Source organism: Falco naumanni, chromosome 18 (genome assembly GCF_017639655.2).
Source record: "Falco naumanni isolate bFalNau1 chromosome 18, bFalNau1.pat, whole genome shotgun sequence".
Lineage (NCBI taxonomy): Eukaryota > Metazoa > Chordata > Aves > Falconiformes > Falconidae > Falco > Falco naumanni.
In genome coordinates, this window is record NC_054071.1 from 5,994,250 (window position 1) to 6,017,525 (window position 23,276).

General features: G+C 43.0%; 1 protein-coding gene across 5 annotated transcripts in view; it reads right to left on the reverse strand.

The window, feature by feature from the left end:
- Positions 1-23,276, reverse strand: part of NSF (N-ethylmaleimide sensitive factor, vesicle fusing ATPase) — a 75,089-nt gene extending 51,813 nt beyond the window's left edge. For 2 of the 5 annotated variants that reach the window (XM_040617499.1, XM_040617500.1), the window contains exons 1-4: positions 20,766-20,816; positions 10,015-10,100; positions 4,674-4,773; positions 3,312-3,351 (exon numbers count right to left, since the gene is read on the reverse strand). In XM_040617499.1, coding sequence (XP_040473433.1) covers positions 3,312-3,351; positions 4,674-4,773; positions 10,015-10,100; positions 20,766-20,801 — 262 coding nt within the window. In that variant the 5' untranslated portion in view covers positions 20,802-20,816. Of the gene's footprint in view, positions 1-3,311; positions 3,352-4,673; positions 4,774-10,014; positions 10,101-20,765; positions 20,817-21,957; positions 22,040-23,168 lie in introns of those variants that run through there. The other 3 variants (XM_040617501.1, XM_040617503.1, XM_040617502.1) reach the window with 3 other exon arrangements.

Below are 23,276 nucleotides of genomic sequence, written 5' to 3' on the forward strand. Positions count from 1 at the left end.
ACAAGATCAAAAACACAGCAAACGTATCTCCACTGAAAATCCCTGCATTTCTCTAAAAATTCTAATAGTCTCCTTTAAAATAGCTCAAACACCATAAAAGCTTTGGAGGATGAGGACAATGAAAGCAAATTCACACGTGCTGTAGTATCACAATAGCTATATCTACATCTAAGGGTTTGGAGGACATGTCTTCAGAAAGTCCAAAAGCAAGTATTAAGAGTAGTCTTGCCCCAAAAAAATAATGACAAGAGGTCATAACTTGATTTCTGTAGCAACAGACTGACTGACTAGCTCTTCTCCAGATTAGGTACCAGAAAGTAAGATTACCTGCAAATTCAAGTGCAGTAATACAATTTATCAGGCTTCTACAGCCCAGAAAGAGGCGTCAGCTACCCTTCCTCTCTGACACAGAGGAAACAGCCGCTACCCCAGAGGTGCACTTGAGCCTATCCTGACCTGCCCCAGGTTACGAAGGGGGAGGGGGGGGCAGAAAGCAAGGTGGCACAGAAGGTACTTCACAGTCATTGGCAACAGCACCTAATCCATGCAGGCCTCAATTTTCATCATGTCAAAAACAAGAGGCCACTTATGGTCATTGCTGCTGGAGGAAAGAGGCTAGAAAGGAAAGAGCCGCATGGCCCACAGCTTCAGGGACACTGCCTCAGCACAACTGATCAGAGGGACGGGATCTCACAAAGCAGACAGTCCTAATAATTAACAAACCAGACAGCAGCAAAGGACAGAGGCAGATGTGTCTCCAGAAGACTGAGGAACACTATAGGTTTGCTTTGAATCCAGAGAAGAAAGTCTGATCTGATACAGAAGTCACTGCTAAGGATAAAGCGGCAGGAGGTGAACAAAGGAAATGTACTTTATACATAACCTATTTCCTATCAAGCCTCTTGGCAGTACAATGGTTCCAGAACCTGCAGATTCCTGGGAAGATGACACATCAAAACAAGCATCCAGCACGCTATGATACACGATTCATTCAAGTTAAGCGAGAAAAAGAAAGCCTGCCTCTTGCTTAAATTGTTGTCAGAAGACACACAGGTCATCACAGCATGCACATTTAACGTCCTTCCTGCTATAAGAACTGGCCACCTAGAGATGAGCTGTCAAAGAAAGATCTTTCAGAAAACAGGTATAAAGATGAAATGCTAAACCATGTCCTGAATTGAGGTATACCTACTGTATCAACTAGTTCTTTCAAAAAGGGATATGGCAGCAGGGTTATCACGTAAGCCATAGCTAATGAAGGAGGGACTCTGGCCCCGCAAAAGCAAAATGGGAGTTCTTCTTGCCTTACAGGTCACTCCAGGGTAGTTACTTCCTTTTACTTGCTTATTCTCAGAGGTTGGTCAAACAAAAGCTTCTGGAGTGTCAGTCCCTGGATCTGGTTACATCACAGAACTGAGGTGTTAACTGACTACGAGTAGTCCCTGCATCAAGGACTGAAAGCTGGGACATGCCTGGTAGAGAGGGCAACAGTAATGCACCAGTGGGGATGTAGTCCAGTAAGCAATATACAGCGCCAGCTTCAGAAGCCTGTAACATCCTAGAATCAGAGAGGCTAAGAAGGTAGCAGTGACCTTCCGCTGCTGAGAACACAGCTGAAGCAGCCAGTCCCCAGCTCCAGGTGTGCATCTCCAATTGTAACACAGGAGATGATGAAGCTGAACCACACTGAAGGCAAGACAACTGCATCCACTCAAGGCACTCGACCATTAAATGCAGCGGACTGCATTTAAAACTGACATTTTAAACATAGTTTTCACATTATTAGAGGAACAAGACAAAAAGAAAGCCCTGTTAAATCACTAGTTTTATGAATAATTCTCCCTACCTGCAGCATAGCTTTACAAATCCTTTATACTTAGCAGGGAGTCATATGACATTTAGTCACTCTGCATAAAATTACTGCATTATTTTTCTTAATACATGCTCCCACAAGTCAGTAAGTTTATAGCAAGGTCTACTACAAGTACAATCACAAATCTGCTCTAACTGCTAGTCATGCTGAATATTAGTGTTTCTTTTCCCAAATAACTTCAGTAATAAAAAGCATTTATCTAAGCCAGCTGGCACATGTTACTGATCAGCAACCAAAAAAGGGTGAGAAACTGATTTATTGGTCTCCTTCCCTCATTACAAGTTATTCTTCAGTTTAAATAACAAAACAAAATAAAGTCAGCCAGCAAAAAGACCTGGCTTCCAAGCAAGATCTGTGAGGCATCTAGTTGCGCAGAGGGACAAACAGACCCACTCTAGCTTGTCACGACAAAATCAGAGATCCACAAAGACATGCGACCACGCTCGAGTACTGGTTCATGCCCAGGGACTTGCCCAGATCAAAGGAGCTGGGAAAACAAACAGCCAAGGAGTGAGTTTCCCTAACAGTACCTCACACCCACAGCTGTACCACCTCTCAGCCTAGGTCCTCCTCACTTCTTGACACAGGGTGCAGTCATCAGCTCTGCCAACAATCCTCAAATGACAGGAAAATCCCCTGGAATCAGTGAAGTAACTCAAATGGCAAAACAGTGGCCTAATGAACACTTTGCTCCACCTCAGTGACTGTAAGCCAGCCAACCACTAGAACAGACTTCAACACAGCAACCTTATCAAACAAGAGGATGAGATGGCTGCCCCCAGGTAATTCCTGATGGTCAGAAGAACAGACATGATCCATTACCTTGATCTGCTGTTGCAAAGAACATGGAGACCCTCCTATAACAAGCTTCTGCTAGGGGTTTGGTCAATACTCCAGAAGTTTACAGACAGATTAAAGAGCAGCAACTACAGCTGACAATGATGCCAGTCGTTCACAAACCAGAGATAACAGTGACAGACAGCATGAATAAATCAAAGACAGAGCATGCAAGCCGAGACACACACATCAGTCTCTTTGAACACTGGCAAAGGCTTGTCAGGCTGAATTAAGACTCGAAATTGGAATACAACCCTTCAAGCTGCACAAACTTGAGACAGCACCTCTTTCCCTTCATCATACTGCAGAATATTCTAGTCAGTTATTGGTGAAAACATCAGTGCTACTCAAAGCTCATTCCTTCAGCTATCCAGAGCGTACTGCTGGCTTTTGGCAACTCTTAGCACGGAAACTTCCACATTCACAATACTCAAATTTAGATGTCAATAATAGTCTCACTGACAACAACTGTTTTCTGTTAGCTGGTAAGTGTTCTCCAACACCACAAGAACAGACTACCCAGGACATGTCACTTCAGCATGGAAACATGAAATTCAGCTGCTATAAACATATGCCATGCCCATGCTGCTGGCTCACTTACCATCTATCTCTTGTCCAATGGAAAGTCCAGCCCATTTTCTCTGTAAAAACAAGACAAAAACTTCAGAAAGCTTGTCCTTCAGTAGAACAAATGCCCTCTCAGAGTCAGCATCCTCACTCAGAAAAGCAGGCTCCCCCATGAGAACTTTAAGTAGCAGCAAAAAAGGGAAGAATGGGACCTTACAAAGACCCCCAAATTAACAGGAAACACTTCGTGACGTCCATGCATCCATAAGGTAAATACATATTTTGCGTAACACTGGTTGCAATTATCCAAGGCTTCAGGAAATACTGGAAGTTAAAACCCAGCATCAGGAATACTCAAATAAAACATTTATCTATCAGTAGCTGTAACATTTACTACCATAGTCACTTTTTACAGATAAGCAACCTACCTCGTTCCTTAGCAGAAGAGCTGTCCCAGCTTTACAACAGCTACTGGAAATCTACAAAAATCAACCCTAGACCATGAATGCATCTACTTTAACCCTGTGACATGAGTATCTCCTACTGATAACTGCTTTTCAGTTTGGGCATCACAAATCATAGCTAGACATACAGTTAACATAACATCCTCTTCACCCACTCATCCAGACAAATCTGATTTTGAACAACATGTCAAAAAGCCATTTTGGTGGCTATGCCAAGACATCTGTTCAGGAAAAAAAAAGAAGAGGTCTTGTGTTCACAGTATAGAGACTTGGCTTCTAGATCTGTTACCAGCAGGAAAACATCGAAGCATTAAATCAGTGATCATGATTGTTGCAGATTTACATTATGTGACTCACTGCGTAAGCCAGTTAAAGGCTACAAGATAATTTTTCCATTTAGAAGTTAACTGTTTTAATTATTTATTCTAACCATCATTTAACATGTGATGGCTTAAGAAAGAGGAGACAAGTTAAATTATTTAATATATTTTGTTGCACTTTTCATCTAAAAATACTAACAATGACCGACTACAGTCAATAAAACTTCTGGTAGGTCTTTAAAAGAGCAACACAGCAAAGAAAACCCTTAAAGTCAAGGGAAACCAGGGAACAAGAAAAATTCACAAGGCATAGCAGACACCACTTAAGCTTTTCTTTTTTAAATAGTTTGCTTCTGGTGGGTTTTTAAAAGGTTACAATTACACCTTTTCTAGTATCTTTATCCCACAACGAACTAAAAATAGATCTAAGCAATATAAGCAAGTGTGTTTCAGTTATAGCAAAAGTCTCCTTGAACTTTTCCTGCCAGTAATCAAATTTGCAGCATATATTTGTGCAGGCATCTCCCGCCAATTAGAAGTTATCTTCAGTCCTGACCCCAAAACAGATTTTGTTTATTCTATAGCAAAACGGTATGTCAAACCATATAGTACCTGGGGCAAGCTGAATGCGATGCTGCCAGGAACAACTGAGGAATGGGTTCTCAGCGTGAAAATGTATTTGTGGTTGGGAGAAGTCTTCACAACAACATGCCTAGAAGAGAGAACAGTATTTTATTTCGATAAATACCCAGGAGGATTTTGCATTGCTCCCAGTGCTGTGAGAATTCAAAAGAAACAAGCCAGCTTGTATCTGGTCCTATAAAGGAAAAAATAAAAAGCTTTAGACCTACACCATGATGCAGGCACACAGCAGTCTTTCACAGGAGTCCACCACCTTCAGTGATATAACATGATCTCAAAGCCCAGCTGGAAGACACTGTACTAATAATTATTATTTACATTTTTGCACCAGTAGCCTTTTACTTCAGGAATTGTACTATACAAATGTGAGAGAACCAAACCATAACCACGAAGACCAAGACTGCTATATCTAAAAATCAACACTGGTTTCACATCTCAAGCATCTCACACCAAAGCATCAGTATTTTATCCCAATACAAGCAGTATCCCCCAGCTGTGATTTCAACAAGAAATAGATGCAAAGCCTATACAAGAATCTTAATATATTGTTTAGAAGTTTGATCGCAGAAAAAAATGGAAGGGATTTCTGTATAGAAAGTAAAATCACACAGGTGCTGAGGCTGTTCCTCCTGTTTGCTACTTGACAGATCTTGGAACTCACAGACAGTATTTGAAGACCAGGAACACTTACAAAAACAGAACAATACAGTCAGAAGCAGACACAGCAACAATTCCATGTGCCTGTCTGCCACTCTCAGAAGCTAAGCTGTCAGGAACAAAGATACTCAACAGCTGCTTACAGTTATCCCCAGACTATGCCTGATAGCTCTTAACATGGGATAGGCAGATGACTTCTTGGCGTAAGAAAGCAAAACAAAAGGAAGATGAGATTTGTGTGCACTGCTGGCAGGGGCGACGGTGGAACCAGGTTTCGCTTGTCTTCCCAACTGCCTGCAGTCTGCTCACAGGGTCTGTAAGGCCACCAGCTCATGTGGTGCTTGCCCCCCCCCCCACTAACCCTCCTACCCGTTGTCAGAAACTAAGGGTTAGATGCACTATGCTAACAGCCAAGGCCCACACTCCCGGCCATCCACACTCCCTGGCAGTGGATGTATTACATGCACATATGCTCCATGTATTTTCCTTTGCATATGCACAGCAAATCCAACACCATCCAAAAGCAGATCTGCTGCACATGTATACATTGGCTACATCATGTATGCATAACAGCTTCAGACACATGGTAGGAAAGAACATATGGCCCTTAGACTAGAAGAAATGCATGGCCTTCGTAGCCAAAAACCACTAGACACCACTGGCTTTAGCCCAAACAGACAGGGAAGCTTGCAAAACCTTTCCCAGAACTGCTAGCACTCGATGGTATAGCAGGGTAAGAGAGCACTTTAAACGTACCACACAGTGACACATACCTCCTCTGTCAGGTGACCAGTGATTTGACTCTTCACTGGCCCTAAACCACCCATTAGCTGCCTAAAACCCCAGCTATAGGGACACACACCCTTCCTTTTAACTACAAGCTGGTCAGCCTCACCTTAGTCCCTAGGAAAGTGATGGAGCAACTAATCCTGGAAGCCAAACATATTAAAAGAAAGCGACTGGGAGTAGTCAGCATGGATTTACAAAGGAATAACAAGCCTGACCAATACGATAGCTTCCTACGATAAAATGGCAAGCATGTGGAGCTGGAAAGTGACTTTGCAGAAAAAAAATGGGATCCTGATGGACAACGAGTCAAACATGAGCTGGCAATGTGCTTTTGCAGCAGAGGTGGCCAACAACATCTCTCGCTGTATTAGGAAGAGCACTGCCAGCAGGGCAGGGTAGATGGATCCTTCCTAGACTGAATTAATTTTAAAGGACTGTTTAATTTTAAACTGAGTAGTAGATAAAATAGGGAAGCTGTCCAGGAAGCCAGGATTGAAATCAGGAGATTTCCGGCACAGAGTGTATCAGCCTGAGTAATTCAAATTAGTATCAAAACAACCAGAAAGAAAGGTATCACATTGCAGTGTTAGATAAGCATGCCTGTAGGCAAAATACAAGTTCCAGCTATGCTACTGCAATACCTCACCAAGAAATACACTTGACGACAAATAACACCCTACTAGAAGCAGTTCATCAGACACTAAAAGACCCAAGATTAAAGCTCCTTAAGACCGAGATGGATCCTGAGCAGTGCACTAAGTTTGGCTCGAAACACAACAGCAGCTACATGCACATTCAGCATCTCTGCAGGAAGAAAAAAACTCCACTACTGTTGGTTTCACTTAAAATAAGTGAAATACAAGAAAATGAGGAAACCTGGTAAAAATACTGCGGGGGTGGGGTGGGGGCTGTATCCACAAAGATTTAATACAAATTAGAGCTAACATTTCCAGCAAACCAGAAAGACAGCAGAGCCCGACATCAGGCAAATAGATGCCAGGAAGAAAAAACAAAACACGGCAAGAAAAAAAAATAGCTTTCTGAAAGAAATCTCTAGCCAAGTGAGAATATTAGGAAAGGTCAAATTCTGACAGGTTCTTTGAGAAAAATCTGCAAAAGGCACAGGGACAACCATGTTTCTTCTCAAAGACAGCAGGGGCAGTTTCCAACAGGCTGTAAACAACCTAAGTATTAAGAATGTTCAAAATAAGGCAATAGCAGGAAAAACTAACTGCATTTTCCTACATTGATGTTCACTAGGAAGGAGCTTGGAGAGTTCACGGAGACACATGGGGGAAATCTTAGCCTCATTAACAGCTTCTCCTTACAAGTGAACAAAAGGAACAATGAGTCACCAGGGCCAGATATCTCCCAAGAGCTCTAACAGATGAAACTGCTGCTCTAACGCATGTGTAAAGCCCTGCCTTAAACTATGAGAACCCTAACGTGGCTGGCATGCCAGTTCTTAAGAAGGGCTCCAGACTGGGCCCAGGAAACTGACTGTTGGCAAGTCTGCTGGCCAGGCTGACCAAACCAACAGAAATTATAATAGATGGTATTAACCTGTGCATCCATTAGTCTTTATGTTAGTGAAGAAAGAATATGTAAATTACTCTCTCCCTTACAAAAGCTATATCTATATAAAGGTGCCAGTAAGCATCTGAAATATATGGGCAGACATTCCTCTGGTGCATGTTTGGAAACCCGTGTAAATTATTCAGCAAGGCTCCTCAAGGGCTCTTCGGATAACTAAGCTGGCACAAGATAAGATGGTCTTCCCATATAAAAGGCAGGAATAAAAGGTAGAATAATTAGTCAGTTCTCAACATTAAACAACATTGCAATAATCTGCCCTGCCTTCCTTCCAGATTGTTGTCCCCTTTGCTGCCTCAGTGTTTTCAGCACTTGTTTCTTGAAAATACACTGGGAGTCCTCAAGATAGAAGTATGTCACAAGAAGATGGCATAACTTATCAAACCACCACAGTACTATAATAATGCACTTCATCCCATGCGTCACAGAATGGTGACTCATACTTGTCCAACTTACAGTATGCAGAAAATGAAGCATGAAAAAGATCTATAGTAACATCCTGGGGATAAACCTTCCCAATGACACAAGGTCAAACTCCCATCTCTAAACTGTGAGCACTATATGGAAGTCTTAAAGTCCTTTGTATAACCTACCAAAAAAATATTCTATGCAGCCAGCCATGATTAGGACGATACAAACCAAATCTGCTGACTGTGTGCAATTACAGCAGCAGATCATAAGGATGGTCTTTCTCAGTATATCTGCAATGCAGCAAAATGACTACATCCTTCAGTAGTAGCTGAGTATCTATCTGTACTCTAGTCTTACACTTTGCAAAGCGATTTATAGCATCTGCTCACAACCAAACATATGCTGCTTTCTCTATGAGCCCCAATTCCTAGAAATAAGCAGCCCTCTCGGGTAGAATCAGTACAGTCAGAATCATGTCCATCCTGTTTACCAGGCAAGCCTTGGGATCTTGCATCCTGCACGCTTCCATAAATGCAATGAAAGAGGGTTCTCAAAGTGAAAGGAAAGCAGCCAGCTGCTGCAGGTTTGGAAGCTGGGTCCCTCCAGGATGTTCATATTTGAGGAAATTAACATTTTTATAATGCATGAGGTACAATGCTCAGTTCAGATATTTTTGTAACTCATTTATTTTGAGAAAAAAAAAATCTACCTGGAGAAAAGCACCATTTGAAGAGATCACCCTGTCCAAGAAGATACTTTTGCCTGCTTCTGACTCTAAAAGTTGTTCTTGGTTGGGGCGGGGGGCAGGGAGGAGCTGTTTTGTTTTGGTATTTTATAATGAAGTTGGGCTTGTGAAATCACAGTTCAGCTAATGACTAACGGGCCAGGACAGCTCTCCAGGGTACCAGCACAGCAGACTGACAGCCCAAAAAGTGGCAAGCCTTAAACCACATAACTCCCTTGTTCCCTGCATTTCTGAGCCACTTGGCTCTCCATCCTTAGCAGAATTCATTTGGGCCAGGTATTTTATGCTAAGGCCCTAAGTGTACCATTCAGCATCTTTTTTAAACACTTTTTCCGATTTTTCAAACCCAAGCTCTTCCACCTTCTGCTGCATGTGATACTCTCTGCTGAAATTAATTACTTCTGTCTACAGTCTACATATTGAAATCTTTTTAAGAGAGCCACCATACAGTCACAGTAAAGCAAGGAAACTAATTATTTGAATTGGCTTCTTTTAATACAAAGCCCTTCTGTGTGGATTGAGCTGAAAAATTAATGTGTTTTCTACCTTTCTTACAAATGTAAAACCCAGAGTCAGCTTCTATCAGTCACCCTAGAACTGTAATTAAAGAATCCAAATTGTTGTGCCCACTCTCTGGTTGCCTTCCGCTTTTGTTCTTGTGCATGAAAAAACCCAGTACAAGAGAGAACTTCCACCGCCTCTGCTCAGCACTCCAGTATCATGAGAAAGTGAGAAGATGCCCTTAGTAACACAACTAAATGATAAAAATCTGTTTGAAATAGATCAAATATTCTAACTATGTAACAGGAACAATAGCAAAACCAAAAAAGATCAAAAAAGGCCTGAAGTTCTTCATTAAAATAGTGATTATGATTAGTTAAGCAGATCCAGTTCCCAACGAAGAAATGCTTCAGAGAAAAATTTACCATTTTTTTAACATCTCCAGCTCTGAGAAAGAGGCACATTTGCAGTTTTGGTCTTTAAAGATGCAGAAGTTTTGTTAATTAACCTACTGTACTCACTTTCCCAAATCTGAAATTTCATTCCACCTCCATTCAGATTTTGAAAACAATTCCTTTTTGGTTAAAAGTTGAAAGAGCAACAGTGCACACTTACTGCCCAGACTGGAAGTCCTTCTCATTCACCACAGCACAGTTGGTTAACGACAGTTCATCAGTGGGACATCTTGCTGCTTGCATAGACTATGAGAAAGAAAGAGGGAAAAACTGTCAAATAAAATTCTATTTTTCTTTTACTAAGCCAAGCCTCAAAACTCAAAAATCCACAGCACACTGACATACTCTGAGGGCACAATCCACTGGCACTGACACACCCCTCTTCCTCACCAAGGTTTTTCCAAATGTTTCTACATGTCACAGATATTTGTAACCAAAAGCTCTGCATTTTGTGGGTACAGGATGCGCTGTGCTTCCTAGCACACCTACAGAAAATACTTCAAAATTACCTAGGAAAAAAGAACTGTTAACTTGCTAGTGAGCCTTGGTGTTCATGCAACTTCCCTGAACCCTGCCACAAGCCAGCAGGTAGCAAAACATTCAGTGGAAGGCATCTCTTGCCAAGAAACAAGACACTGGGATATTTCGAAAGCTGGTAAGGCAAAGCAGCCTAGAGACAGACCAGTTTCACCACAACCCCAGGTAACTCTCTCTCCTAATGCTGTGCTGGGTTAGAGAGACTACGTGGGGAAAAGAGCGTGGAATGAAAATGTTACCTTTCCTCTTCCCTGACATTACTCAGAAAACTGAAATTTGAGCACATCCATTCTGGATATAAATACTTCAGACAACGTAGTACAGGGCAGCACTGAAAGTCCACAGGAAGGTATAATTTTTAGCCAACTGCTATCCAACCATGCAGAATCTCTCTATAAAACTTCTCAAAAGTATGACAACACAAATAGTATTTCCTACTCTATAGGAAACATCACGCATCAGTAACAAACAGAAGGAAATTAAGTTAAACAGTTCCAGCCTATTGCTTTTAAAAAGATTATTGCAACAAATTTTGTGGGGGTGTCGTACCTCCTCCTTTTTTTACCCTGAAGTCAAAGAAGCAATCCCATTTCAACAATATCTGTTCAGGTTTTTTCCTCTCCAGTATTACTTATGAATCAGCAGCTAAAATAACCAAATACCACCACTCCCAGCCCAGGCTACCCCATCCTCACTACAAGGCAGCATGTAGCATACAGAGGGAGCGTAGCAAAAGAACCCCTGCACCATCCTACATCCCCAACCCCATTCGCTTCTACAGAATTATTCCACAAAACAATGGTTGAAAGATGAAAATCAGGCTCAAAATGCCTATTCCATCCTTTCCTCCACTTCCAGAAGCAAGCCGTTTCCACCATTAGCTATAGGATGAAAAAATTTAATCTGGAGAAAAGCTAAACTTCACCCCTCAGAATGTCATTTTTAGAATCAAAGCACAACTATTTTCTTCTTCAAATACAAATTTGCAGGCAGTGCAACAGAAACTATTTGTCAGTGTCACCTATTGCTAAAAGCAATTCAGAATGGATTTTCTCTTAAGACGCCCTTAAATCCCAGCAACAGGAAAAGGAAACGCACTGATCCCAACACACAGACCTAGACAATTTCCCAAGAGTTAACATCCTGCTCAGCTTTTCCTGCCCTACACCTCTGGGCCATCTGAGAAAAATATCAGAGAAAATTCATCTCCCCACGGACTGAAGCAAGCTTGCCCTATAGCTCAAATCAACTTAAGTCATAATGTAATTCTTCCAGAGTACTTGGTATTTAGAAAAGGACTAATTTGTTATTTTTACTGAATAATGCTCAATTGTCCTTGACGTATGTAACAACAGAAAATAATTCCATTTTTGGCCTTGAAACAGATTTATCTACCTGAATCTGAAGTGCAATAAGAGCCTCAAATATTCTCGTAATAAAAAATATATGACCATCAGTGGACTTCTGAAATACCCAACCTGCCTGTTAAGGTTGACCAACTTTGGGCACTTCACACAAAAAAGCATTCACCGTTTCACCACCATTTCTCCTTCCATTTGTGAGGGGACTATTTTGTGAAGGGCATGCCCTGATAAAACGCATTAGGTAGGATATTTCCGGAGAAAACTGAACACAGAGCTCCTTGGATTAAGCCTTTTTACAGCACAAGTCCTCAACTGCATTTTTAATCCTTGCTGACAAACTGCTTGCTACATGTTAACAGCAAGCACCTGGCAAAGTTACCATTCTTCTGTGTTACTCCTGCCTGCATTTGGGAACAGGCGAGTTTTGCTTTAAGGAAATGCATAAATATAAAGGAATGCATTTCAAATCCAGCACCAAGCGCTCCCTTTGCAAGTTCCACAACACGACAGACGCGTGGCAAAACATCCTTGAGCATCTGACACGCGATATAACGCAGCTGCCTCTGCAGCGGTATCAGTGCGGACTGTGCTAGCCACCTCATAGCCTGGCTTAGTCTCCTTCTGGGGCGTCTGGCAGAAGACCATTTCTCCCTCGGCAATGACCAACATTTCAGACTGCATTTATAATCTACGCCGTGCTCCCAACTCTCCAGTACATGCCCTACTCAAGCTCCAAGAATTTGCAGAACTTTGATACGTTATCAATATACAGAAGTGTTTTTAAGATAACACAGCTTGTGCTAGAAAAGGGTGTCACTCAATGGATGCAAGTTTTCGTGAGTGTACGGGGGATAATTTGAGAAAATCTGGTCATGTAAGAGATCATGATGAGACTGGGAAGCACCCAGACAGCAATGAGGAACACACTGCACTAGTGATTCGCAGGGGCTTCATGTTACCTCCCCTCTCCTCACCACAGTGGTCGTATCCCCAGAAGTACTGCACACTGGGCTTCTTGTCTGCCTGTCAATCAACCGAGCTGCCAAGGCAAGGACGTTGGCATTGGCTGCTCCTCCTGAGTACATTTTTCTGGCACAAATGCAGCAGTCAAGAGCTGTAACATGAGCCACCGAAGCCTAGAGGGCTCTCAAATGCCAGTGGCAGCACTCTCAAGGAACACTTTAAGGTCTTGCATTTTGGGTTCCAGCTTCCCAGGACACCTGCACAAGGACTCCCAAAAGCCTGCACCCTCTCTGCCACACAACACCCTTGCCGCCTGCCCTTGCACATCATACTTGGGGAACAGAGGAAGCAAAATCCTTAAAGAGTATTTCTAAGAAACCTTCAAGTATATTTACACAAGCTAATTTTAAGTTAACTAGTAGGTTACTGCTAGCAACTAGGCAAGGCAACATAAAGCTAGCTCTAACAAAACACCAGAGCAGATCTTGCAGCTGACAGTGAATGCCATCTGCTGCTGTCAATACTAGTTTGAAGGTGACCCATACACATCCTCATAGGCTGCAGTTATGCCCATGTCCACAGTATAGATAGGTATATTAGGCTTAAAGTAGCAAAAGAACTCTTCCCTGCCTCCAGTTATTGTTGTGGTTAGCGGAAGGAGACTCCACATCTGAGACAGTGCCTTCATTCTAAAGCATCCCCAGCTACAGGCATCCATTGTCAGCCATGCAGCGTCCGCTACCAGATCCACATCTACACAGAGGTCTAACGAATATTCCTCCTGTTTACCAAGAGAAAAAAATGAGACCACATGATGCGTTGATAAATCGTGTGCTAAAAGACAAACGTGAAGAACCTCATCTCTGCATTTATGACAAAGCAGCGATGTTCTCTTTACTCCTCCGCTACTGAGCTGATGCTAACCATGAAAATACAGCACCAAGTGACTCAATGGTGCTGACACACCACTTTTAAAAAGGAAAAGTTGCCCCAAAGAACAAACAGCTTCATAATATAAACAATCACCACAACAGCTGATCTTTCAGGGATTTTTTTTTTTCCAAAGCTGCAGGGATTCCAGTTTTCCTCCACAAAAATATGAAACTGAATTGTTCTTGCATTTTAGGAGAGCTCAGCCTAGAAAGCAACGCTAAGTTATCTGGATATTTTCATTCATACACAAAACACACCTTTTCTCCTTCTGAATTTCAAAACAAGCATGTGAAGCAAAAGCAAAGCACTGCTGGTTTAAAATATGACTGGGGAAAAGAATGAATAATAAAATCTCAGGAGTATTACACATAGTACACTATTATTACACAGGTGCACAGACAGTACAAAAATACAGTTAATACTTGTGAATTGTTAAGGCTTATGCAAGAGAAAGCTAAAGAAAAACATGTTTCTCATTACTCAGAGACTACAGGAGGTAAGATGGTGGTATATAACAGAAGTGCACTACCTGTCAGTTGTTACTGAACAGAAGACCTAAAACATTAAATGCTAAAGGCAGAGATGCTCTTCATTTGAAACAGCTTAACTCGCTTAATTTCCTAATCCAACCCAAGAGATTATGAAACAGCTTCTAAAGCAGAGACAGATTTTGTTCTGTGCACCGTTTCTACGTGGTTTGTATAAGACAAAGTGTTACATGTTCAAAATTTTATTTTTGTGAAAATCTTCGTGTAAAACGCAGACACAGCTATACATACAAATATGTATATGCATATGTACATATATATAATTTCTGTCATGCAGATGCTGGCAGACAAGTGTTAGGAAACATGACAACTCTGGGTACTATACATTTGAAATTCCTCTGTAAAGCCCACTGTCAGCTACACAGAAATGGGGGTTCCCGCTCCAAAAAGCATCCAAGTTCTACTGTAACAGCTGTCAGGCACCAAAGTACCGCTAAGCCCAGAGCTTTGTCACCCAAAGAGGACAATGAAGAACCTGTGCAGGAGTGATTCTTGGGAAGAATGTTCGGTCTTTGTTTCCAAGGGACTGAGCAGAGGTCTGCCGGCCTGCCTGCTGGTGGTGTGGTAGCATGGCTGACTCAAAGGTGTTTGAAGTCAACACTCATTCACCACTAAAAGCCTGCAAATAAAATTAAGTTTGAACACTGAAAGGAAGAATATTGATATTAAAGGAGCTCTGAAGATAAACAGGGAACCAAGATGATGGTATGTAGACCCTACGTTATCCAGGACTATGCTCCTGATGGAAAGCAGGCATGCATGAAGCATTGCCCGACACAGCCTGTATCTAAAGATCCAACGGACCAAGTGATAACAGAATCTGAGATGAACATGGAAACTGCAAAGATCAGGAGCCTGCTGCACACAGATGACAAACACCAGCACTAGCACGTAGAAGGATGAGCTGCAGCAAAGCTGGGTCAGCAACAGCCTGGGAGGAGACAATTCAAGCTCCCCCAGCACAGGAAAGCCTCAGGAGGATTATGACTACTTGCTCTCTACATACACCAATGAGCTGAATAACGGAGAGGAAAAACAACTCTAAAGGACAGAAGAAATTTGTATAAAACAATAGCAACACTATCACAGCTATGGACTAGCAGTTAAGAACAGGTGCCTAACCACAAGAGGAATCTGGGACTGTAATTGCCTATAGTGGGAAACAGTCTTTAGACAAAACCAAAATTTCTTTAAAGGCGGCATTCAGTAATATTTATGAAAGGAATGACAACATGATCCCAACATCAGAAACAAGACTCAGCAACAGGAGATGTCCTAAATGCTGTTGTCTAAAATAAAAGTAAAAAAAAATTAAACAAGGAAGTTACTAGGTTTTTTGTTTTCTGGACACCTCAAAAAAAAATACCAGAATAAAGCTTCCAGAGTTCTGCAGCTACTAGAAGAGATCAAGACCTACAAACAACTTTCTGGAACAGTAGGCTGGGCAAGACAGGTTTCCTTTCCAGACCTACAACTGCTCAGAGAGCATCCTGCTGTGCCCAGCAGGTTAAGCATGCTGGCCCCCAGGACCGGCAGCCCTGACTGACTGCTCAGGACCAGCTTTTCCATCTGCTCCATCTGACCTCCAGCTCACTTTGCTGGAAGCTTTTATTCCCATCGGGAAGAAGCTGCATTCTCTCCCTTGATAACAAGCTCATAAATATCAATTTTATTCTATTAAGAGAGGAACGCATTCGGAAAGCTAAAATCTCAGGATTAATATTCAAATGGAGACTTTGAGCAAGCCAACACCAAGACAGCCTCAATACAGAGTCCAGACAAGAACAACGGGTAAGATGCAACCCTCCATCTCACGTCCCCCAAACAGGATGCTCCCACTGGTATGAATCGCCTCCCTGTGGGCAGCCACGAAGGCACCAAATAAAACACGGCCACACCACATACACAGCAGCTGCCGGCTGACAGGAGGCTGGAACAGCTTCAAATAGGAGAGAGGGAAGAGTTTGCATCACCACCTCCTGAATCCCCCAGGGCTGGAAACGAAACGGAACGTTCTTCCCAGCGCTGTTTCATGCCTGCACCACCAGGAAATTCCTCTTTCTCATCTGATAACAAATAGAGTTATCTATGTAAGTAAAGGAGGTCGAGCCCAACCCGCAGTGGGGGTCAGAATACAGACCCCAATTATTCTGCACTTGCAGTTCTTTACATACACACTTAACACATTTTTCATTTTCTTTATCTAATAGCACGTGTGCTTGCTCATGGGCCTGGGCAGTAATCTAGAAATTACTTCCGTCTTAGCACACAAAAAACACTTTATTAGCATGGAAAAGCCTATCTTCCATGTAAACAGGATACTGTTTTTTAGGGTGGTGACTGCTACTTACCCTTTGTTTGCCAAGCATACAGCTAAACTAGTTCAGTTCTACAGTGGGAGCTTTGTTAACTCCGAACACTATTTTAGCCAGTGCAGTCGAGATGTATGTAGCTTTGGGAATTTGGCTGTACTATTTCCACTATTCTGCAATGTTACCAGAAACACAAATCACAGTTCAAAGACTGAAGGGTTTGCCTGATCCACAAAAGCAGAAGAAACAAGTGTGCTAAAGGAGAACTTTTACAGGCTACTACTATCATACAGCATCTATAATCTAATTAAACGGGTTGCTCTGCCCAAAGATGTCATTCTCCATACCAGTTCTTTACAATGTGATCAGTAAAGTGATTTCAGAAAACCTGTGCTGCTGTGCCATAACTGGGAAGCTGTTTCCTGACAGTTTAGCGTTAACATCATATTCATCTTCCAATTAAGCAATAATGGCTCAGAATATGTGCATTTGTAATTAACACATCCATTTTTGGAGTGGATGCTGCCTCACATTTCTTCCGTGAGGCAAGATGATCAACACTTTAATTACAGGGAATTGCTACTTGTTGCGTTTCACAGAAACCTCTTTTAAAAATGCTTAAAGGAATGAAACATCACACAACCATGTCTAAGATGTTAGCCTCGGATGCAAGTCACAGGATTTTGACACACCAGCTGGGAGGACACCTAATGGATGCAAATTTCTTCCCTTTTATTTAGACAAGTTAGCCAATGGCAATAGGGACAAGGTTAAAAATATCCCCTTAAACTTGGAATCTGCCTTGTGAAAGCCTGAGATGCTGCTATCCCTCCATATTTGCAACTAGCCCGCTGCTGATGGCCTGTGTCTAGCACTAAACTTCTCCAGGACACTGACTAATGTACCAAACGCTGCCCAATTATAAGAAATTTGAGTTTAAGATGCAACACCTTGCAAATATTTGTGTATTTTCTACAGAAAAACTTGACACAACTCTAGGGTATAAATTACTCAAGAATTTTTGGTAGAACGTCATTGCTTTATTGCATCCCAGGAGACTAGAGAAACATGTCAAATCTTTTTATGCTGCAAACATTTGACCTTCCTGGACTGAGTATGTGCCATACATACACAGGCAAGAGCATACCAGTGCAGCAGCAGGGCAAGAGAGTGTCTGAAGAACTATATATTCAGCCCTGATTTAACAAGCAGTAGTCTTACCCGTTGGCCTAAACACAGAGTAATAGAACACTGTGTTGAAAGCTTTACTATTAACTGTAGCGACTGTGTTCCTTGCTTGAATTTTTCTGTTCACAGATCTTCCCTAACACAACTCTCCAGTTCCCAAAGGTTAAACTTTCTGAAGATGGCCAATGCAGAAATTTAGTCACAAAACTCCAGTCTTCGTCAGAGAACTTCCCTGATTTGAGACAGCATCTTGACAGGTATGCAAATAACTGCATCATGCTGAGACCACACTCTGAACCTCATCCTTCAAAAAAATATTGCACTTGCTAAGCTCATTGCTATCTGTCACATCACTCGGGTCAGCTGACACTCACTGCACCAGGTCTTCCTAAAGCTTGTCCTCTCTCACACTTGTGAGTGTACTTGGACAGTATCCACCAACTCCTGGATCACAAAAAAATACTATCAAAACATGACGTAAGGACCTATATTTTAGGTTTTGGGGTGGAGGTTGTACATTTTCATGTAAAGAAAGGAATCAGTGATAATTAATTCCACTGAAAACCACGTACCCTGCCTGAAAACCATGCCTGGTGGGTAATCTAGCAAAATATAAATACCACTGTTTTCTAAGAACTGGTTTTCTGTGGACTCAAGCAGATCTGACTTTATGACAGAACTTCCTCCAAATTCATAGCTAGAGCATCTCCTAAACCACATGGTCTTATCCTGAATGACCTCTGCGCCTTATGGTACAGGACAGAGGACAGGAAGAAAGATCTTGCTGTGCTAGAGAGTGGGGGAGTAATATTTAAGAAATTCACACTTGAAATTCCTCAAAAGGATTCTTTGACTTTTACAGATTTTTCCTACTAATAAAACTTCTTCACAAAATTTAGTCATTCTGGCCTGTTCACAATAAGAAAAGTGGTACGATACACCAGCACCCCCAAAACTGGAGATGGAGAGGCAGCACTGACATCTCCCTATTGCGTTGTCTCTTTAGGCATAAGGCTCTGGACACACTGCTTCTGCAATGCTAAGCCAAGTAGCAAATTAAAGTTAATAAAAGATGACAAGAGTCAGATATCTCATGCGCACAAACATTCACGTGGTTACACGGTTGTCAGAATTTTATCCTAAATAACTTAGAATGGGTTTTTACAATGCAGAAGTCCTGTAAGAAGGATACAGGTCTGTTAGCTATGATTTCATAAGACAGGTAGGCAGTTGCAGAAGCAATCTCAGAAACAGAGATTCAGATTTAGTTTTCTCCTATTTCCCTGAAACATTGCTAAAAATGTATTTCTTCATATTACATATTAGGAAACACTAAAAAAAGATAAGTGATGATAGAAGGATCAGGACCACACTGCAAGAACAAACTAAGCTGATTCACAATTTTTTCTTTAGTTGCCTGATGACGCCTGCATCTATGAAGGCTGATGCCATATGTTAGCAGAAATCAGACTTTATAGCTTTAACCCATAAACACAAAACACAATCCTTGTTATTCCGAAGTTTCTACCAAACTGTCCAACCTAAAACTGTCCTGGGATTGACTGCAAGGGGTACAAGAGAGCACGTGTTAGTACTGCAGCGCCTTCAGCACCACAAAACACTGAGGGACACACCCTGTCAGCACACTTCCCACTACTGCTACACTCTCAATGTGACAGTTGACTTGAACAGATGTCAGCAATACATCTTCTGCTCAAGTCACAGGCTCTTCTAGAGGAGCTGTGGCACAGTTCTGCAAGGTAAACCAACTTCTACTAGCACCTGAGTGAAACCAAAGTAATTTCCAACCCAATACAGATGTGAATCTCTCCTGAGAAGCAAACAGGCAAGTCTCTCCTGTCACCAGGTTAATGGCAATACTGCTCCAAATGAGTCCCAAATAGCAAATAAAGAAAAATTAAGGTGTCATACCATTTGTACCACATAAAACAGATATTATTTCTGATCATCATGAACTGTTATACATTACAGCTATTACAAAATTTTAATACTCCTTAAAGAAATATATACCAGTCTCTCTGACAGGTGATCATCACCAACATCCACGCTACCAAACTAACGTTAAGCACACATGATTTCCTCTTTGAAGAGAGCTACACCTCCTGCCAGCCTGCAAGAGTAAAGCTGCAGCCACGCAGACCTGCTTCATTTCCTACACCATTTCTCCACGTAGCTCTCCAATCTGGTACAGATGCAAGCAGAAACACAGCTTGTTCTGGATCAACAGCCTGGCAATGGCTGGAACAAGGCAGAGGAATCATCTGGCCTTTCTATGTCCCTTTGAGAACTAGTTCCTAATGAGGTTCAAATCAATCAGTTACAGGCAGCACCAGTTAACTTCCAGAGGTCCAGACTTAGTACAAGGGATCCATAACTACAGACATGCCCTCTTCTGTAGTAGCTGCTGGCTGATGTCTTGGCAAGTCTCAGTGCTCTGCTTGCATGCCTAATGATTACCATGCAGAGAGAGATACCAAATAAATTAGAACAGAAACAGCCATTATTTCTAATCATCATAAACTACTTTTCCTGTAAACTTCAATCACTGTTAATCACTGCCTCTTCCTTGTGATTGAAGAAACCCAGTGCAATTAAGGGAGTAGAGTAATATACCTGAAACAGCACCAGACAATTAGTAACATTTGGCTTATCATTTGTCTAAATTATTTAAAACATTACTGGAAGTTTAAAGGATTTTGTCTCTCCTCTACATCAGGAAAGCCATTAATTTCTCTCTGTAAAACTATACATACAGAAATCAAATCAAAGTCTAATAAAAGAGATTAAGGTCTAAATTGCATTGCAGGACATTTTTTCAGGTCAGAAGTACTCACTGAAGCTTTCACTATCCATTCTTCAGGTTTAAGCACCTTTTAAAAATGCTGACAACAGAATAGCGTCAATGTTCCAGTATCACTCACCTGTTGTACCTAGAGATATCACACAACTCCATCCTCCTACCTACTATTCTTATTTACACAGACAAGGATCACAATAGCTCCAATGTCACATCCAAAACGTATGCCGTTGCTTGCTCAACCTGACCTCCGCATCCTTTTCAGAGCTGCTGCTATCCCACATGCAAGCTGGAGGGAACAGGCAGTTCGTTTGTTAACAGCATTCAACACACTGCAAGACTGAATCAAGCTCAAAAAATTACACTTCCCCTATAAACCATTTTCATAGCATTAAATCATCTGATAATTCTGCAGCAGTTATATTTGTAGATAAATCATGAAAATGCTGAATAGTAAGAAGAAAAGATTCTTGGTAACCCAAGGAAAGCAGCACCCACTCGAATTGCCAGATCACGAGGCAATTAAGCTCTGCTCTTTCTCTTAAATTTGCATAAATGTTTCTTTTCCTCCATAAGGCTTCTAAGTTGGCCAAATACAAGCACATTTTTTCAGGTGGTTAGCAGCACAAAAGCTCACAGGAGCTGGAAAAAGTTGGGCCTGATCCCTCCTCTTCCTCCCCACATCTCCAGACACCACCTCCAGCACTCAGACCATTCACTAAGCCTTTCCAGCAGACAAGGGCAAATGAAAAATAACTCATCAAACTACACGGATAGCTTTCTCAGTCGACTTAGCATGCTGAAAAGGCTAAGGGGAGCAAGTGAGTAGGGGCTAAGACAAGACCACTGCAGCCAAATCAGTTTAGGCTACAGGGAGTTTCAGCACCATGTTTGTTATGCCTAAAATGATCTTATCACTGATGAAAGCAACCACTGGGCTCCTGCTTCTGGCAACAGGAAAGCTGAAAGAAAAAGCTAGTCAAAACACACAGACTTCTCCTGGGTTAACTGCAAAGGGCGAGACGGAAGAAAAAAGGTGCAAGGAAGAAAGTGAGACCACATATCTGCAGCGGGGACCGAAGAAAAGCTCTTGAACAAGAGAGAGACTGCAAAACATCTTTTTTTTTTTTTTTTAAATTAATCAGCAGCGTTTTAATGGTGGCAGTCAAGTAGATCTGCTCACCTGTGACGCACAGCTTATGGCTGGGCCAAATTCCTCACCACTGCTCTACCCTCTACTGCTCTGCATCACACCACTGCACCATCTGTCACTGCATTCTCCAGACAAACCATAATACAAAAAAATATGAGGAAACCTATTCCCCAAGGTCTCAATCACTGAACTGTTTGTCCAAGACAGAAGATTTTAGCCTGAAGCAGACATTAATGAAGAACGTGACTTTCACAAGCTGATATTCAGCAAAGCACGACAGAGCTCACAGCAAAGAGAAGAGCAATCTTAACTGCATCTTGCACCACTTGGAGACGGACACCTGGAAACAGAGTGGTATACAAGGTACTAAAAAACAGACAAGACTGTTCCTTCCCATTTTAAGGCCCTTTTGGCCACTTGCTGATGTTATCTAAGTAATCAGTGACAAGGGATTTTTTTATTATTTTTTGCTAAATAAATACAGCAAAAAACCACTGCTCAACCCTTAAGGTAGGTTTTAACACAATTTGGACCCACATTACATCACGGTGCCCGGCTGGTGCCCACAGGGCAGATAAAACTCTAGGGCCTCGAAGAGCCCTACAAATCTGCCCCACACCCCACAGCACCGAGGGGTCACCAGGGCCTCACAGCACCATCAGGGGACTCCAAAACTCAGCCCCACGGGGACAGGGGTCAGCCCAGCCTCATCAAGGCCCCTCAGGGAATCCCACAATCCTGCCCCACATCCCAGAGCACCAAGGGGTCACCCCACTCTCAGAGGACCCTCAGAGAGGACTCAAAGGACCCTGCCACAACCCACGGGTAGAGGGGTCGCCTCAACCTCGCAGCACTCCCAGGGCACCCTAAATTCCTGCCCTGCCCCCCACAGGGCCTGCGGGCTGCTGCAGCCGCACAGCACCCTTAGCAGAACCTAAATCCTGCTGGCAGCACCAGATCACTAGGGCTTCACAGCACGCTCTGGGGACCCCACAATCCTGCCCCACACCCCACAAGGAGAGGGGTCACCCCAGCCTCGCAGGCCTCCTGAGGGAGCCCTAGAAGCTCACCTCACAGCTCCGAGGGGTTACCACACCCTCACAGCACCCCTAGGGCACCCTAAAATCCTGCCCCGCAACCCACAGGGCCCACTGCAGCCTCACAGCACCCTTAGGAGACCCTGAACCCTGCCTCACACCCACAGAGGGGCCACCCTGGCCTCACAGTGCTCTGAGCGAACCCCACAGTGCCGCCCCACAGGGAGAGGGGCCACCGCGGCCTCACAGCACTCTCAGGACCCCCCACATCACCCTCAGGGGAGCCCCCCCACAAGGCTCAACGACCACCCGGCAGCAGGGCTGCGAGAAGCCACCGAACCACCCCGGCGCCCAGAGAGGAGCAGAAGCGGAGGGGGGAGGAAGTAGGTAGCGGAGGGGCCGGGCAGAGCAGGGCGGAGCGGGAAGGGTCCATCCCCGTTCCCACCCGCCCCACCACTTACCCTCCCCGCCATCTTGCCGCTGCGCCCTGCCCGCTGCACCGCCCGCCACCGCGCCGCAGCGCCGGTCCCGCCCCGCAGCCGCCAAGGGGCGGTGCAGCGCAGGCGTCG